Below are 16,954 nucleotides of genomic sequence, written 5' to 3' on the forward strand. Positions count from 1 at the left end.
TATTTGGAATGAAAAAAAAAACTCTATTTTGAAACTGAAATTTACGAAATACCTTCTAATGTAAAAAAGGATATTTTATCAAGAGAAAGAGATATTTTGGAAAAAGTTTAGAGTCTTGAAGTTTAAGTTAAGCTACTGCATAGATAAACTGTTGCAATATGTCAGAATTATACAGTAAGACTTCGAAATATGTCTTCTACTGCTGAGACAACTGCTAAGAATTTTAACTCGGAGTTAGTAGTAACACAAAAAGTTACAAAAACAGAAAGACTGAAAAATAATTTTGTTTGGTACCTTTGTTGAGCCATATATTAATGGATACAAAAAAATTGCTTTGACTTTCACTTTCCAAAATTAGTTTTTAATTATATTAAAAACTTTACAGACATTTGTATAGAACGGATGTACAGATGAAAAAAAAAACCGGTATCAGTGCGGCTTAAAGGGCGTGATCGCAGGCATTAAAAACTAATTGCCAAAGCCAAATTATTGGTGGGGAGTAACTTATTTATTAAGATCTTTTTGTAGTTTTTTTACAATCCATCTGCATAGATTAGCAATATACAATTATTTAAAACAGAATGCCGATCATTAATAAATAGAATAAACAGCAATGAGCCAAGTTGACTCCCTTGAAGTGCACTAGAATCAACTTTTAATTCCATGAAGGGTTGCTCCTGAACATGAAGCTATAAAATCCATCTCTAAGATATGACCAAATTCACACAATTTAACAGTCGTAAGTCCAATTTAATTTAGCTAATCAAGAAGAGATTTATGACTCAGTTTGGCAAATGCCTTGCTAAAGTCTGTTATATTACAATCGACTTGAAAGTGTTTTTTGAGTGCATCCACTGACAAAATGTATATAACGTACAACACATAAAGCAGAAGAACACTTAAGTTAAATTATGAAACAGACAAAGGATTCAAACAATTTAGGACTAGCAGCCAATTTCTGTATAGGTCAATAATTCATTTAACTTAGTTTTAAGAACCTTTTTTAACTTCCCATAGGAAGTTATTGTAATGGTTCCGATTTGTCAAATTGAAAATCATGATATTTATCAACTTTTCAAGGTCCCTAGAGTCGAAATAGAAGATTTTTAGAAAGATGTCTGTGTGTGCATGTGTACATACGTACGTTCGTACGTCCGTACGTTCGCGACATTTTTTTTGTCGTTCATAGCTCAAGAACCAGAAGCTCTATCGACTTCAAATAAATTTTGTTATGCAGATAATAAGGCAGAAAGATGCAGAAACGGCTCTCAAGAAAATTAAGTGGTCTGTTTTTTTAAACATAGCAGTTAAAAAAAAGGTGAAAACTTTGGTTAACGGTTTTTTCTTATAAATCAAAAAAACTGGAAAAAAATTGTCACCTAGAAAATTTTACGACTAAAATATGATTTCATCTCTTAAACAATTTTGTGCAACGAAAAATAATATTTTTGACATCTGATAAAATTTTGAGAAAAATTGAATTGACAGTTTTTTTTTTATAAAAAATAAAAACCTAAAAAAGCATTACTCAAAGTTGGTAAGAATGGAATTTCGACTGAAATATCTTTTCAATTTCGAGAAAAATCGAATTAACAGTTTTTTTTACAAAAAATAAAAACCTAAAAAAATTAATAAAAGTCGGTATAAAAATAGATTTTCGATTCAAATATATTTTCATCACTTGCCTTTAAACTACTTTTTTCTTTCAAAAAATATTGTTGTCAACATTCAATTAATTTAAAAAAAAAATCAAATTGACAGTTTTTTACAAAAAATTCAACAAAAGTTGTTAAAAATTGATTTTCGTCTCAAATATCTTTTCAAAAATTTGAGATTATGGCTTCCAACTAATTTTATCTTATAAGAAATATTGTTTTCAACGGTAGGAAACATTTTGATAAAAATCGAATTGATAGTTTTTTTTTACAAACAATAAAAACCTTAAAAAAAACACAATACTAAAACTTGGTAAAAATCTACTTTCGACTCAAATAGCTTCTTAAAAATTACAAAAATTGGCTTCAAACTTATTTTATTTCACAAAAAATATTAATTTCGATATTCAGTTACTTTTTTATAAAAATCCAATAGTCCGTTTTTTCATAACCTACAAAATAATCCACCAAAAAAGTACGCAAATTTGGTAAAAATTGATACATGTAGACAAACTTTTAAGCAAGACAAATCGATAGACGGAATGGGAAGTTATCACTGTGGGTGGCATCCCATCCTGTTTTTTCTATTTTCCATTTGATTGTTTTGTATTATAAAAATGGTTACATACTTATTCCTTTTTTTAAATATTCATGATTACGCATAGTTTATAGATTTAATGAGTGCATATTTTTACTTGACTTTTCAAACCACATACATGTAAATAGTTAATGTGTATTAATGGCTGGTTTTGTATATGTCTGTACAGTACTGAATTATTTGTATTCAAAAAACGAAAGCATAACAAAACTCCCGCTGCTTGGTACTGTTTGTTTGTAAGATATAAATTGACATACAATATTTTATTTTTATTTGAATTTAATGCTTCGAAACTATTCACAGCTTTATTTTTGCACACAGCCTTAATTGCTTTTATCTTCAAAATGAACGACTCATAAAAACATTCCAAATCAAATTATTGCCATGAGCATAATCTTAAAAAAACAAATGATATTACTCAGAAAGCCACTGAAACACATTAGCATAACATTAATATATTACTTAGGTAAAGTGCTATTTAAGATTTTCGTAAAATCTCGCTAGGCAAAGGTTGGAACTCCAGCAGGCGATAATTATAGGTATATAAAATCCCTAATATCACTAATCAAAGTTAAATTGAAGATTACTGTCCCACAACATTAAGGCCTAAAAACAGGTTCCTAACTCGTTTTGCCATTTTACATATATACCATACAATATCGTTATAAGCAATCAAAACCGCATTATTACAGTCAATGTACCTACCCTATACTACAGCTTATGTGAGTAGTTACACTAACTTCCACAATCGCACAGGGAACAACCCAAACGTACAAAGATACCACCCACAGAATCACATACTATACATCACTTTAAATCGTCATTGTCGATGGCGCTAATCCGCTCATAAAACTCTTTCGACCTTTCAAAATCACTTTCCGCTTCGTTTAGCCACACCACCATTTTCCAAACAAATTCAATCTTTGCAAAACCCAAAAACTTTCAAATTTATCCCTTTCTTCTCCGTTTCAGTGACGTAAAGCTAAAGCTAAATACTCATAGGTACCACCTAGGTGTAGAAGAGGTTTAATTTGCAAAGCCAACATCTAACCCAAAATATTTTAAGTCTTATACCTATTGGGATAAGTATGTGCCTGTTTTTAACTTTAGGTTTGTTCTGATGGATGAAAAAGTTACAGTTTCAGGAAAATGTTGGTAAAAATTTTAATTATACATCAGACTCAGTAAGTTGTTTAAAGGTTGGTATATTCGTTTCACTAAATGCGCTCTAGTACTACATCATTTCCCATTCACGCTAATCTCGATCAATCAGGAAACACTGACTGCAGGCGGAGCGGCTTGCTGTTGAGAGGAGGACTACAACTATACATCAGAAAGGCTTAGATACCACACACAAGTTAATGCCTGCCAGGCTATAGCAGGAGCGATATGAATTGCAAAGGAAGGAAGAAATTAAGCTTTTAACATATAAATGGCCGACAACACTTTTAAAGTACCCCCATGGAACACTTAACGGTTACGAAAAGCCATTTATGTGTATGTTCTCTTCCTTTAACATTTTACTTTTCCTTGGGACCTTTGGACCCTGGGCTGATATGTTAAATGTGAGGTGGAAATACCACATTCTTCTATATACATACCTATATCTTCATCAGTCTATATCGTTTTACACCTTAAATCATCACAAATGACCTGCCTGGTTAATGGTACAGATTTGCCAACACATATTCCAACGGTAAATAGGCTTTTGTCTGTGTTTTGCTAAATGACCAACCATTTCGGCGAGATTTCCTTGCAATTACCTGCTGAAATCGCGTGACAAGTTCTTAATCGCATCCGTCCAAGTTAAGCTATATTGTGCAGGTAAGAGCCAGGCAGGCAGGTAAGCAGGCACGCTAGGCGCAATACCCGGTAAATCTAGTATATATACTAAAGGCGTATATGGGCAACATAGCAGAATGTTTTGCGATGCTCGCATTGTTCGGAATCTAATTGCCTTGGTCAAAGGTAAAAATTACATTGCCATGGAATTTCGAACACGCGAATTTTAACAGCTCTACCTTGAATTTAACATAATGTTCGTCGGTAGGTGGGTAGCGTAGGGTATGTATATGGGTAATGTAGTGTATCCCAGAAACCCTAACCGTTATTCGTGCAATTGCTAATGTTAAAGTCGGCAGCGTCGTCGTCGTTGATGATTATGGAATGAGGAGCAGTATAGCGGTACTTTTATAGGCGCCATTCTACCATTTTTATTGTTGCCCGGGATTGCTTTTTGTGTTGTATGTTTTGGGTATAATTGGTGATTGTGTGGGTAGTCCATAAATATTCGGTAGTTAAGTTGTCGTGCCTATGTCGAATCTTCATAAAAGAAAACGTACCTAATAATAATGGCAAAAGCAATGGGGTTACCTGAGAGCTAGCTAGCTGGGAGGCTGAGAGCAAAATAACGTTTTTGTTGCTTTGTTCTCGCCTATCGCAATGAAGACATCATAGACGCGGATTTTATTAGGGAAATTAAAATTAGACTCGAAAGCTATATCTACATTTTCGTTTGAATAATATTGTTATTGCGGGATCGGGATGGTAATTCAAATAAAACATCATAATTAGAAACGAATGAAACTTACTTCTCTACATTTTTTATATTTCCATCTTGGTTCGAGCTTTGGTAAGGTCTGATAGCTGAATCTATAAGTTTATAGGAGTGTTTGGTACAAAACAAACAATTATGGTTACCGGAAAAATGACATCGAGTGACTTTGAATACTTAAACATTTAATGACTGTAACTGTTTATTTTTGTGGGTTAGGAGTAATAGAACAGTGGGTTTGAGCTACATCACTTTATATCTATCTTTATTCTATAAGGAAGCATCCTTTGGTTTGTTTCAATTGGCACTTCCAAAATGGGGGGATTTAGTGAGATAATAAACACTTTACTCTCAATTCACTTTGCCAACGACAGTTTTTGCCAGAGGTCACGCGTCAGGGTGCCTGTCTTAAGATCTGTGCCAAAGGTTAAAAGTTATTATAATTTGTACGCATACAAAAAAAATTCTCATAAATTGTGGGCTTTTATTTTTTCAGTTTGTTTATTCACCACAAAAAATTTAAAATATCTATGTACGAACTTGAATATAGCTTTATTTAAGCACTTATTTTAATATACTCAGTTATTTTTTGTTGGATTTAAATTTTTGTAAGCTAAATCGTTCAGTATTGGCCTTGAACTTCTTTAAAGTTTTTGGTTTGCCCAGACAAAATACATGAGTTGTCAAGTTGCATGATCACGATTGTCATTTGATGATCTTTCACTTTGAGATAATGCAGTTTCTAACATACTCCGCATATATGTTGCATTATCTTGTTTTATCAACAGCTAGGATAGGTTAGGTAGATGGGTTGGCGATTTTTTACGTTATCGCCATACTTAGCCCAATGTAGAACCATTGTGATATCCTGTAGTATTTAACTTCCCTAAAAGAATAAGAACTCAATTTAACAAATGATCTCTGTTTATTGTCCCGATGTAGTCATTATTGCAGCCCTTGCACAATGATAGGTATATAGTCGCTGATTCAAAAAGAGGACATCGATTAATCTGATTTTCCTGATCCAGCTCTCAATATAGTTAACTTATTGTGGCATCTGTCTAAAATTTTATTGGCTACGAATAAAGACTATTTTTTTTTCAATACTTCCCGCTTCGGAGCGGATGCTACAATTTCTTAATTTTTCCTGTAGGAAAATGTACAGAACTCAGGTCGAAATTCCTTATTTTCAATAATTGCAGTAAGTTTTCCCCATCGTAAAACGATGCGTAATTAAGTGGCAAACCTTAATTGAATATTTTGGAATGTACATACTACCAAAAATACTATGATTTTGTATCCTATTTTATTGTTGAACCATGTTCGTGTATCCCGTTCAAGAAAATATTTAAGTCTAAATAACGCTGCAACGTAGGAACATTGTACATGTATCACAATAAGTTCGTATTCTGAATTTTCAAAAAAGAACGTACATACCTTTAATAGCTTTCATTTCCTGATATTATGATAACCCTTGAGACACGACAGAGTCTATGTACCTATTGTTATTTAAAAATAAGGAACTAGGTATCATCGTATATCTACTTCATCCATTTTCTGCTCTATAGGATGCCCAAAACACATCGAAAAAAAACCATCATCTTATGAAAAGAAACTATGAAATACGAAGCTTCGTCACATCAAGTAGATATCCAGCCTTGATGGTTAGCAAAATGATGCTTCGCTTATAGGGATGTCCTTTTTCTTTGAAATACAAACACTTTATTATTTAAGGTTATGAAAGTTCAACTCCGCATCTATGTACTGTGCATACACCTAAGTACACTTTGTAGGTATATTATAAGAGGTAAAAAGCATTTGACCTTTTCATCAATTTTAAATAAATCTGCCTCGCTCACCTCATGTCCCTTTAAAATTTGAGACGTGACATCATTGAAAACACAGTTCAAAAGAATAAGGGTACAAAAAAGACAATTTTAAACGAAATAAATGCTTAAAAAATAAGTTTAACATACTAATCTCTTACTGGTCCTAAAGGCATCAGACATTTTTTTGAGCTTGGTTCGTCTCAATTTGAGATAAGTTGTTATATGCTAAAGACATGAACTGTACTTACCTATAAATATTAGGTATAAAAGCTAAAACTAACAACTACAAGGACAATCAACCTGACCAACCGGACTATTTGTTTTTATTTTGTGTTGCTACTCGGTATACATTACCTGGATATTGGCTTTTGGACTCGACTATATGAGTAATTTTCTTTGAAGAAAATTTTGACAGTTTATTAATTTAGTTTATCCGGGTGATTTTCTTATGATAGTATTGCTTTGATAGAGTAGTGTTGTTTATATGGTTTATATGATAAGAGAACTGTATTATATGTATGTATGTATGTATGTAAGGAATTTGTATGCAGCGGAGTGAATTTGAGAGATAAGAGGCTTGTCTTTTGATATGTTATAAATGATGATTGTTTGTTATTATATGCAAGAAAAGCTTTTACTGCTTTTATTTTCATAAGGCTATTGTATAGGCATTCAGTTCTATCGTTATCACCTTTTCGAAAAATATCAAAGTCAGGAAACTTTTCATCCAAATTGCAATTGATGTGTTGCTTGTGTGGAACATTGTGCTGTCTCGTTAATGTCGTCCACATCATTATCTTTCTTTTCCGTCAATTCACCGTAACAGTTGATTTATCCCCATTTACAAATAACTAAATAATTACTGTCCAACTGCAGCCCTTGCACAAATTCGCATGGCTGAACAGTCGATTGCCGAGGATGGTGAAGTTTTTAAACAATAATTTTTGGATTTTTCAAAGTCGAATGGTGACAATATACAACCATTGGAGGTAAGCATTGTTATGAGTTTTGTAGTTGTCATGTTCTAACGTTTTCACATTTTTCAGTAGTTTTGGCGCTTTTATAATAAAAGAAGTACCCGTTTAGTTTGTAAAATAATTGTTTTTGCTATGTTTCATAAAATACAAATATTTAATGCTTCAACCCACCCTAATAACTTCTCACTTTTGCTAGTTTTTCGATATTTGTGAATGTTTTATAAAATGCTAGCTGACCCGACAAACGTTGCTTTGTCATATAAAGAATTTCTAGATGATATTTTAATAGAAATAAATAACTTATTGCAAGTGTGAAAGGATGTGGTATATAAGTGGGAGAGCTATAGAGCAGCCCAAAATATTTTTTTTCTTTCGCTAATACAAAAAAACAAGATGGTTTGCCCAATAGAGAGCACGTCACGACAGTGTGAAAAAACATGAAGTGCTAAAATCTAAGTAGCAGACAGACACCGTTTGGCCTTTAAGCTTTTTGATAGTTATTGCAAGTGCCAACCTAATTCGAATTTGAAGGCGTTTGAATTGAATTGCAAATCTGTGGATATGATAGCGATTCGCGGTAATAATATATTTTCACCTCAGAATTTGCCATTTAGAATTATGGTTTCGATAACATTTTTCATTTATTTTTTAATAACTATTTGCGTGTCTTCGCACAACCGTAGTGGGTTCAAATAACGAAAAGAAAATTACTAAAGATCCAACCTTCACTTGTAAATTATGCGGTGGCATGCCTGCTTAATCTAATGAGTTCCAAAACTCAGTTGGATAATTTACAGCTTCGGTAACATCACAAACTGTATCAATAAATTTGTATGACACCAAGCCTTCTGGTAACAGATGTTGTATCTTGAGATTTAATTCGTTGAAACCCACATTTCTTTTTGCTAAAATTACTCTTTCTGTCAGCCGCTCATGATTTGTATATTGTCTGAGTACAACGGGAAATATCTGGTCAATGAATCTTACGAATCAATAATGGTGCAGAAATCGACTGGTTGTTATGAGAATGATTCAGCGGACTGATCTTCAGTAGTACTTTTTCAACACTACGCCAAAATGTCGATGATTTTAAGCACGCGTTGATCTCATCAGCGTACGTTGAACAGGTAACAGAGTACCGCCAAATAGGTTGTCCTTGTTTTGTTTTATATCTTTCAATGTTCAACGCCTCAAGCTAATGTTTGTGTTCCATAGTGCATTCATCCCAGATAAAAATTTAACACTGTGTCAGCACTGTGGCCATGGATGATTTTTTGTTTATATTGCACTCGGCGTCTGGGTTATTTTGAATATTTAGTGGCAATTTAAATACTGAATGAGCTGTGCTGCCTCCATCCAATAAATTAGCTGCAATACCAGAAGATGGAACAAGCAACGAGATACCACCTGGTCCACAAAAAAAAAGAATCCACCTTGTTCTGCCGAAACAGCGAGCATGGTGAGATCATAAATGGTTGTATGTTCTTCATTCATTAGTGGGACATTGCGTGAAACAATCGGTGCCATTTCTACATTTTTGTAGAAAAAAAAACCTACAAAAAAAACATAATCTCAGTCCTACCGAATGTATATGTAAAATTTCATTAAAATTGGTTAAGCCGTTTCGGAGGAGCATGGCAACTACCACTGTGACAGCAGAATTTTATATATTAGATTATCAACAACATTTCTTGTATAGGTAAAAAAGTATGAAGTTAATATCGAACTTTGTTCCCAAGATACTCGAGTCGAAAAATCTTAAGTGGTTTTTGTAGAAACGTAATGTTAAAAACAATATTTTGTATGGAGTGAAATAATTTGAAGTCAATCATTTTATTCCTTGTAAAGATATTCGAGTCGACAAATGTTTTTTTTTTTTTAAATTAGGTGTGGTATTTTTTGTAGATTTTAATTTCTTATAAAAAATAAAGAATGTGTCTTTGGATTTTCTACAAATGTTACCAAACCTTAAAAATAATGTTTTTTTAAGTTAAAATTGGATTAAAGGCAAAATCTTCAAGATATTCCAGTCACCTTTTTCTTTTTCATTATTCAGATGTCAAAAAATATTATTCTTTTATTCATAAAATTTTTTTGGGGGCAACAACAATTTTGTTTTAAAAATTAAATATTCTAGGTGAGAAATATGTTTTTTTTTCAGTTTGTTTGATTTATGAAAAAGCGTTTGTTGATTTTGTTTTTATAAGAATACTTATTGAATTAAACTGATTAGTGTTTCAAGAGATAAATATGTTTAGATTGAACTAAATGTTACACTTTTATTTTGAATTGCAATAGGAAAAAAATCAAACATTCAATTTTTGTAAAAGCCCTCTCTGCTTCTTTTCTTCTTATTATTTGAAAAATTATATTTTTTGGTTTTAATATCTCTGAGGGTTCACGGACATCTCTTTGAAAACCTTTCATTTATATTCTAGGGCCCTTGAGACGTCACATTATTCAGTTCGACAAATCTCAAGAATATGATAACATTCTATGGGAAGTTAAAAATACGAACAATGACGATATGTAAACAATATTTTTTAAATCAATTAGTATTTATTTTGTTTAAAACAGTGTTTGAAACTTCTTTTATTCTCCACATAACTGTATTCACTATTCGATTAGATAATACATAATGTTTAATCGAAACAATTACCAAAAGTCCCTTAACGACGCATAAGTGCTTCACCATTTAAAGCGGAAAGGACAGTTCATATAAGATGACTGCATGAAAAATATAATTTTTTTAGTTTACATCTTTCTCAAAGTCCACCTAAACATATTTCTTTGGATAGCGATTTACATGTAAATATTTACATTGTACAAGAGAGTGTTGCACAATTCCTTTTGACTGTGCATTCTGCCACAAAATTAAATTACAAATGAAAATTTAATTGCTTCATAAATAAAGCCTCGCGGATGTTCAAGCACGCAGTTTTTAACTTTCAGGGCTGTAGATTGTAGGATACACCCTACTGCCTCTTCTATACCCCGTTCCATATCATGTTTGTTTGTATGAAAAACTTTCGTTGAAAACAAAATACATATGAGTACTTCATAATTTAGCATATAGCATATAGGTAGCAACATAATATTTAGTATACATACATATGTATATGGGATGTGTGTGACATAAATCCAATCTTTATCCATGTTGGAGCCTGGTGTTTCCAAACAGGCGTGGCTGCAAAATTTTAAACAAAAAAAAATTGTATAAACCTTCACGCTGCTACTGTATGATGCATTTGCTTGTGCATACGTCAACAACAGAGTAAATTCCTTACTAAAATCCATCCTTTCCAATGTTATGTAGGCCAAAAGCTCGGTTTGGTCCCCTTTCCCACCATATAACCATTCCTCAATATAAAGTCACAATCATCTGAGTGCGAGAGAGGTGTATAGGTATATGCTAGATATGCTATATGCACGCTTGACGCGGTGTGGCTGCTGCTACTGCTGTTGTAAGTGCCACAACTGCTATCGCTTGCAAAAACTTCACATTCATGTGGCCTTGTAGTACACGGTGTTTGTATTAATAGTTGAGGCAGGTCGGCTTTTTCGGTCACATCTAGCGGTAATGATGGTGTAGTGATGATAATGGGATGCTTCTCTTGCGTAGATACGGTTATACTGCAATATGTATACTTAGGCAAATAAAACAAAAAGAAAAAAATAGTACAATTGTGGTGCAGTTTTCATTGCAAAATGCCTTCAAGGGTTCTCATTCATAGTTTGCCTAAACTCTGTTTTCTTCAACAGTGTAATAAAATGTATAAAGTGCAGTGTGACCAGAAAACGAGTTTAAATTATAGCAAATAATATATCTTAAACCTAAAAAGGCACAACTTAACTTTAGTTTAATAGATGGACTTAAATAGACCATTCACTTATAGATAGATCTTCCATAATATCTTTACAAAAAACACTTTAACCTTCAGCAGCACAATTTTGAGGTTCAAATCAATTACGCTGCTTATGATCGGACAACCATTTTACAGTAGAGAACTCTCGCAGAACATTCTTAATTTATTATATAATTAATGATTATCAATAATTTAATCTCAAGCAATGCTCCGTATGAACTATATTGTAACTGTCAGCTGTCAATTTTGTTAAGGTTGTCGATATATATTTTCAAACTGTTTTAGATATTTCTCTGAATTTTTTTTATTAACACTTTCTTAGTTCTTCTTATTCATTTGAAAACTTTAGTACACAAAAGATTGCATTTCATTTAGTAGCATCTATTAACCGTAAATTTACAAAATTGGATAACTGCATTCTGATGCGATTCCACAGAAACTGTTTTTGTTTCTAGGAATTCGACCATAACCGCCCTCACCCCACTTATCAGTCCATGAATTCTTAACAATCCAATAGTCCTTGCCATTTTCTGAGCCATATCCAACAACCAAAACCGAGTGATTCACATCTTCTTTGTTACATTCTTCATCATCGTAAATACCTTCTTTGTATAAAACAAAAGACTCAGTAGCAGCATTCATTGAACAAGCTAAAGGTCCAAGGGTAGCAATAATTTCCTTCATTTTTTCCTCATTGCCAGGTTCGATTACAGCAAAAGCTTTCATGTCAGCACCTTTAGTATTTTTGTTGTATTTACATTTGTCATCTTGCATTTTGTATGGGTAGGGGTCGCTCTTGGCAACACCTTTATTTTGGATAATGTACTCAAACCCGTATTCTTGATATCCACCTGAACAACCAGTATTACCAAAATCTGAACTGCAATCAATCAAATTTTGCTCGGATAGTGGAATCAAAGAGTTGGTCTTGCGGAAATGATGACCTTCAACAGCTCCAGTAACAGCAAATGACCAGCAAGAATTACAATCAAAACCTTGAATAAAAAACCAATAAGATAAAATGGATTAACCAAGAACACCAATTTAAAAGAGTTTCATACCTTGGAATTTAACTGGAGTAACTCCTCCCTTTTCCCTCCAGTCAAAACTATCGGGAATTTTTGCGTTTTTAGGAGCAACAGCTTCTTGTCTATGGGCTTGAGCTTTTTGACTATAGGATTTAAAAATCAATTTTTTTTATAAATCTAAAAAACCTACGAATTCAAACACTCACTCTCCCACAGAATTCCTTTTCAAACCAGTAAGCTTGGACAAAATATCAGCTTTTGACAAATCAGAAAATATATTTGCACCTAATTTAAATGTACTTTTGCCTAAAGCAAACGCTTGGTTATTTGTTTCAATCAAGGCTTGATTAGCCTTAAAAATTCCTGCACGCAATGTTTGTTCAGCAGCTGTTGCATACGTCTTTCCAGATTGTTTCTAAAAAAAAAGAAAAAATATAAGAATTTCCGTAACTTTATGTCTAAAAACTTAAAAAACTGAATAAACATACCACAAATTCTCCAAAGTCCTGAACATTATTCAACAAAGGAATTTTAGAAAATGACTGTCCAAAAAATCCTGTTGGTGGTAATGTTGGTACTAGCTGGCCAAATCCACCAAATAAACCTTGAGCCGAGGCAGCTGACAATCCAGCGAGTAATATCAAGCAGATTTTCATTCTTATTCCTAGAAATCAAAGAACGAGAAAAAAAACACTTAAAAAGAAGAAATACTCGTGCATAACAAAAAAGTTTCAATATTAAAAACAGCTCATTTGATTTTCATATAGACCTAATTGCTAATTTCAAAGTTTTTATTGGAAATCTGTTTTACCAATAGAGTTATAAAGTTCTATTCCCTAAAAATTGAACTAAACGTAGAAAACTAAATAAACTTAACTCAAGCCATGTTATAATCGTATGGGTTATTACAAGTGTGAATTTTTACTTGAAACACATAGATCCTTTAGGCAAGTATTGAATACGTTCATATACAATTTCGAACTCTACATGTTTATTAAACATGACATTACAATATAGAAGTCGAAAAAATTGGCTCCAACTATCCCGTCCGTCTGGCGGTATGTTCTCGGTCCTACAGCCCAAACTGTCAATTATGTTCAAACTTGGATATTAAGGTTTTGGGAAGATTCGCGTTAAGGAATAAAACAAAAACACAAGTAACTCAACTCTTTTAAGAGTAATTAAAATTTGAGAAATCCTAAACAAATTAAACATTAAAATTCTTCATAACTAAAATAATCTGGATAAATAATGGTATCACGTAGTTTGGTTTTCAGGCGAAAAACCTATTCAAATTAGATTGCCTGATGAGTTAACTTTTTCAATTTTACGATTTGAGAAAACAAAATAGTTTTTAAGGCTTCATCATAGGCGTGAAAGATGTTTTGTGATATAATAGATTTCTGTTATTATGGAACAGTTAACATTGAAATCACTTCATCAAAAATTATTGTACCTGGGTAAAGGGAATTTTGAAAAGAAATGTTAATACATATTTTAACATTTTTTTAACGATAAAGTTGACCTTCCAAAATGATAACACTTTTATTCACTCAGTGTGTATAATGAAAACATTATTAAATACACTTAAGGATGATAAGTACCCACTATAAATGAGGGTGATCGTCAGTTTGAAGACAAAAAATTCTAAGTTAGCGAGGAGCAAAAATTCTTTGAACTTAATCAAAGGGGTGTAGGATACCGGAACAAATTTACGAAATATCCACTAACAAAACTTAACAAAATCTGGTTTTAGTCCAGTCCAATAATATAAAATAAAATTTTAATTTGTCTACCTATGCTAAAAAAATATATTTAATTTTCCATAGTAGAAAGCTTTTGCAAATAAGCGAACGAAAAACTGGTGGTTGTATTTGAATAATTGTGTGAAAACTTAGAGAAAAGTTAGCATCAACGAAACCCCGCATTCCTTGGAAAAAATTTTAAAAGTGTTTTTAAAAATATTCCTCTACTAATTTATGTAATTTATGTAGTTAAAAATACTTGTAAGCATGCAATTGGTTAAAATGAACCAGGCTTCAGTCATTTTTAGGACCCGACCTTACTTTGGACTAAATTAAATTTAAATGTTCACATTCCAAACCAAAGAATTTACAGAAACCACTCATAAAGATTAACAAAAGGTAAGGTACAGCCACACAAAAATATGCAAAACTAACACATTATAAAGATGACACTCTCAAAGTAGTAATAACCAGTTAAATCTCAATTTTTTTTTTTTAAAAGAATGTTGAGAATAACAAATAAGTCTCAAGGCCAATTGCAATCAGAAAACTCCTAAGGTTATCTACTTTTCTATTTTCACGCATTTCACATCATTAAAAAATTTAATAAAGAAAATAAAAAAAAATAAGAAAAAAACAACTTAATGATGTTTTGCTTATTTAAACAACATATCAATTTTTTTTGAATTTAAATTTAAAGAACATACCTTTAACACGTCAAAACACAAATAGACTAGGTTTTGTATATTGCAAAGCTTTTATAGATTAAGCATCAACTCAAAAAGTTTCCCCGAGAAGACGATTCTCATTAGACAGTAGCTCTAGCTGTAGTTAACAATATTTTTTATCATTGGCCATTAATGATCAAAGCCGGATTGACTTTAATCGAAGTTTCGTGTTCTTCACTGTAAAACCTGATTATTAAATAATTTGTTATTTAATCTATGGCCAAAAAAATATATATTAACTCCAAAAACCTGAATTTGTCTTTTTATCTTTTGATTTATATTTGTGGTTGTTGTTGGTAGTCTAACTGTTTCTGTATCTTTATCTTAACATGCTTATGACGCCACCCTTTACAGTGCTTTTATTTGTTTGTTGATCTAGGCTAACCTGAATCTACCATTGTTTTATGTTTAAAAAAAAATGATAATTGATTTTATGCAAAACTAAAATCTCAAAATATTCCCATCAACAATAATATTCTTATGATTGTTAATATAAATTTGCAAATTAATTATCTATACATTGTATACTTTCTGTACATATGTACGTTTTTGATTAGGATTTTAATAAAGTAATTTTTATAGGTTTGGTCATATTAATAAGTTTTGTGATTATTGTTTGTTTGATTCACACGCCTCTAAAAATAGGTAGGTTCAAGTTAATAATTGTCTAATAAAACTTTGATGATGCATTAAAGTTATGTAAATCGGAATTTTGAGAGCGGTTATTAAGACATTTAATTGCTTTTTTTATTAAACTAAGGCTATTATAAAACTATTTATAAATTATAGCAAAACAAGGAGTATGCTTATTTTTGAATATTTTGAAAGTATGTTGTTTGTCTTTCGGTTAGTTACTTTTGCCGGGAGAGGGTATTAATTGTATCTAGGGTGGTTTTTTAAAAGCTAAACGAAAGTTTTTCTCAAAAAGCACATACAGTTTAAAAAAAATGCATGAAATCTTTATTTGAACCTATAGTACGGTCCATATAATCCAATGTTTGAAGGTTATTTCATGGAAATGTTTACCTTGTTTACGCTTCAAATGGTCCATCCGCTTAGTCCAATTTTGGCATACTCAACATTTCGGCCGTTCGGCAATCAAAGCGGGTTTGTCTGTAAAGACATGAGCTTTAACATAGCCCCACAAAAAATAGTCCAAGGGCGTTAAATCGTATGATTTGGCAATATGCCATTATAATCGAAAAACGCAGTAAGCAAAATCTTCACATTTGATCGAACTTGACGTGCTTTTTTTCGCTCTTGGTAACGTTGGATGCTTCTAGGTGGACGATTGTGCTTTGGTTTTAACATCATAACAGGACACTCATGTTGCATCACCGGTTATGGCACTACCAAGTAAACTTGGATCGTCGAAGAAGCATGAACAGCTTCTGAGAGATGTTCATATGCTGTTGTTTTTTTGGTTAAAATTCAGCAGTTTAGCCGAGCTCATAAAAACACGTCATACCTAAGCAACTACCACAGACAAAGTAAACAGTGAATAAAGCTGAAAACTGCATCATCATTTAGGGGAATGTATACTAACACAATACAAACACAGCCCACACCCGCGAAATTTAAAAATTCCAGCCACTTTTTGAACACACCTTGTATATGCTTTTATTGTACCGAAAAGGATTATTACTTTTACTTACTTATACTTGTTTGCAAAAAATCCAATTGGTTGATTTTTTGGGACTTTGAACACGTACTGAAGGTTGTATGATTCAACATTAATTTTAATTTTACTTAGCCTCGACATGCTTATAGTAAATGACAACTCTCAATAATTACTGTTTGTAGAGTTAAATTAACCTTTAATTTTTGCCGAACACGAATGGTTGAGTCGAGGATCACATTTTTTGACTCAGAGATGGAAAACCAAATGATTTTTTATTTTAATTGTTAACTTAATGCGCAGTATAATATCAACAACTTTGTTACCAATATAAGTATTCGTATAGCTCTACCAGC

At 32.1% G+C, this 16,954-nt stretch overlaps 2 protein-coding genes across 9 annotated transcripts in view; one reads left to right on the forward strand and one right to left on the reverse strand.

The window, feature by feature from the left end:
• Window positions 1–16,954, forward strand: part of LOC129945756 (disintegrin and metalloproteinase domain-containing protein unc-71) — a 506,847-nt gene that overhangs the window by 265,317 nt on the left and 224,576 nt on the right. The window lies entirely within an intron of this gene.
• On the reverse strand, window positions 11,759–15,079 carry LOC129945757 (procathepsin L-like). The gene is made up of 5 exons (XM_056055667.1): window positions 14,960–15,079; window positions 12,996–13,171; window positions 12,714–12,922; window positions 12,541–12,650; window positions 11,759–12,474 (listed from the first exon to the last, which is right to left on the reverse strand). The coding sequence occupies exons 2-5, from the start codon at window positions 13,161–13,163 to the stop codon at window positions 11,876–11,878; spliced, it is 1,086 nt and encodes a 361-aa protein (XP_055911642.1). The 5' UTR covers window positions 13,164–13,171; window positions 14,960–15,079; the 3' UTR covers window positions 11,759–11,875.

This window comes from Eupeodes corollae, chromosome 2, assembly GCF_945859685.1.
Source record: "Eupeodes corollae chromosome 2, idEupCoro1.1, whole genome shotgun sequence".
Taxonomy (NCBI): Eukaryota; Metazoa; Arthropoda; class Insecta; order Diptera; family Syrphidae; genus Eupeodes; species Eupeodes corollae.